Source organism: Carettochelys insculpta, chromosome 9, assembly GCF_033958435.1.
Source record: "Carettochelys insculpta isolate YL-2023 chromosome 9, ASM3395843v1, whole genome shotgun sequence".
Classification (NCBI taxonomy): Eukaryota; Metazoa; Chordata; order Testudines; family Carettochelyidae; genus Carettochelys; species Carettochelys insculpta.
In genome coordinates, this window is record NC_134145.1 from 56,503,688 (window position 1) to 56,505,432 (window position 1,745).

General features: G+C 39.9%; 1 protein-coding gene across 1 annotated transcript; it reads left to right on the forward strand.

Moving 5' to 3' along the window:
- The first annotated feature begins 240 nt into the window (after positions 1 to 240).
- On the forward strand, positions 241 to 1,379 carry APOBEC4 (apolipoprotein B mRNA editing enzyme catalytic polypeptide like 4). Its single transcript, XM_075003396.1, has one exon. It carries the CDS (start codon positions 280 to 282, stop codon positions 1,363 to 1,365), a length of 1,086 nt encoding a protein of 361 aa, XP_074859497.1. The 5' UTR covers positions 241 to 279; the 3' UTR covers positions 1,366 to 1,379.
- The last annotated feature ends 366 nt before the right edge of the window (positions 1,380 to 1,745 follow it).

The window sequence follows — 1,745 nt, forward strand, 5'->3', positions numbered from 1 at the left end:
GACATTTTCTGAATTTTTTTATACAAAGGCAGGCCCACAAAATCAAGGACAATCTTGGAACTCACGTTTCCAGTTTGATCGCTGTTCACTTGAAACTGACATCCACAAAGCTTTCTCATCTGTTCTTGAACAGCAAAGTATTCTTAGAGGAAAATATGGATTATGAGGTTTCTGGTATAAACGCAAAGGAAATGGGAGGAAAAAATTATGAGTTTATTTTTTTCTTCTTTCAGGATTGTTAATTACAGAAATAAGAGTAGTCTGATTTTCCAATATAACATGAATCCAGGAAGGGAAACGTTGTTCCAGGAATATCTGGTGAATCAAGGAACAGTAGTAAAGCCCTATTACTGGCAGACATTGAGCCAAAGCTGTGCCAAATGCCCCTATCATATACGGACAGGTGAAGAAGCAAGAGTCCCTTATGTGGAATTTCATAAGACCTTTGGATTTCCATATGGGCTACTGGGTCCTCAAAATAAACACCTTATATTCTATGAACTGAGGAGCTTCTCAGGAACGTTAGTCCAAAAGGGCCATGCAACCAACTGCCTTAAGTATAACATCCATCCAGAGTCCATGTTATTTGAGATGGGTGGTTATCTGGATGCCGTTACATGTGACTATGACAGCATGGGGTACATAATTCTTTACTCAAACTACTCTCCTTGTAACGAGGCTGAGCACTGCTGCATAAGCAAGATCTACAACTTCTTGACAAAGTACCCAGACATTACCCTCAGTATTTATTTCTCTCAGCTTTATCACACTGAGGATGATTTCCCTGTGTCCATATGGAACCGTGAAGCTTTACGAAGCCTTGCCAGCTTATGGCCTCATGTGACTTTGAGCCCATTAAGTGGTGGGATGTGGCATTCCCTTCTTTGTAATTTTGTGAGTGGTATGCCAGAAGCCACCCTTTATCATCCAATTTTACCTGCAAGAGCATTAGCTGACCAAGAGAATTCACACAAAATTAACAACATAACAGGAATAAAATCTTATATCATGAAAGTACCTCCACAAGCAACATATGAAAATCTAAAAGTTCGGCAGAATTTGCAGCAATACTCTTTTGCTAACCCACCCTCTCAGCAACCTTCACCACCGATGAACAGCAGATTGCCACCACTGATGACTCACAGCCATTTGGTGCCTTTCGTGAGCAAGTTTCTGCCTTTAGGAGGACAACATCCATATCCCAAACCTCAGAATATTGTAAGGCATTTAAAAATGCCTCAGGAGTTATCTAATGATACCAATAATTCACAATCCTTTTCCCATGGAAGACCTATTCAGATGGTAAAAATCACTGAACGACTCAAGGACCAAGACCACAGACATCAAAGGGGGGGAAAAAAGTAAGTCCCTCTCTTATGAAAGTTAAGACACAGCACAACTGGATTGCTCAGGAAACTGATGTTGTGGATATGCAAACTTTTACTTTTTGAACACCCATTTAAATCCAAACTAGGCTAGTAATGGCAAAAATCCAGTACCTACTAATGACTTTTACAAGTCATGATCTTACAATAAATGGATTGTATGGGTCTCGGTCTGATTTCTACCAGAAGGTTGTTCACAACATACAAGACATCAGTATAACTAGTATCCTTGCTAGATGCCTTGACATAAAAATGATTTGGACATGGACCAAATTATGCCTGGATCTGTAGAAGTGATTCCTTCAGGTAAGAGTGGACATAAACTGAGGAATGTTACACTCTTGCAAGTTGCTGAGTGTT

Excerpts from the sequence above, each read along its gene's own strand:
- APOBEC4 (XM_075003396.1), top strand. The coding sequence starts at position 280 with ATGAATCCAGGAAGGGAAACGTTGTTCCAGGAATATCTGGTGAATCAA.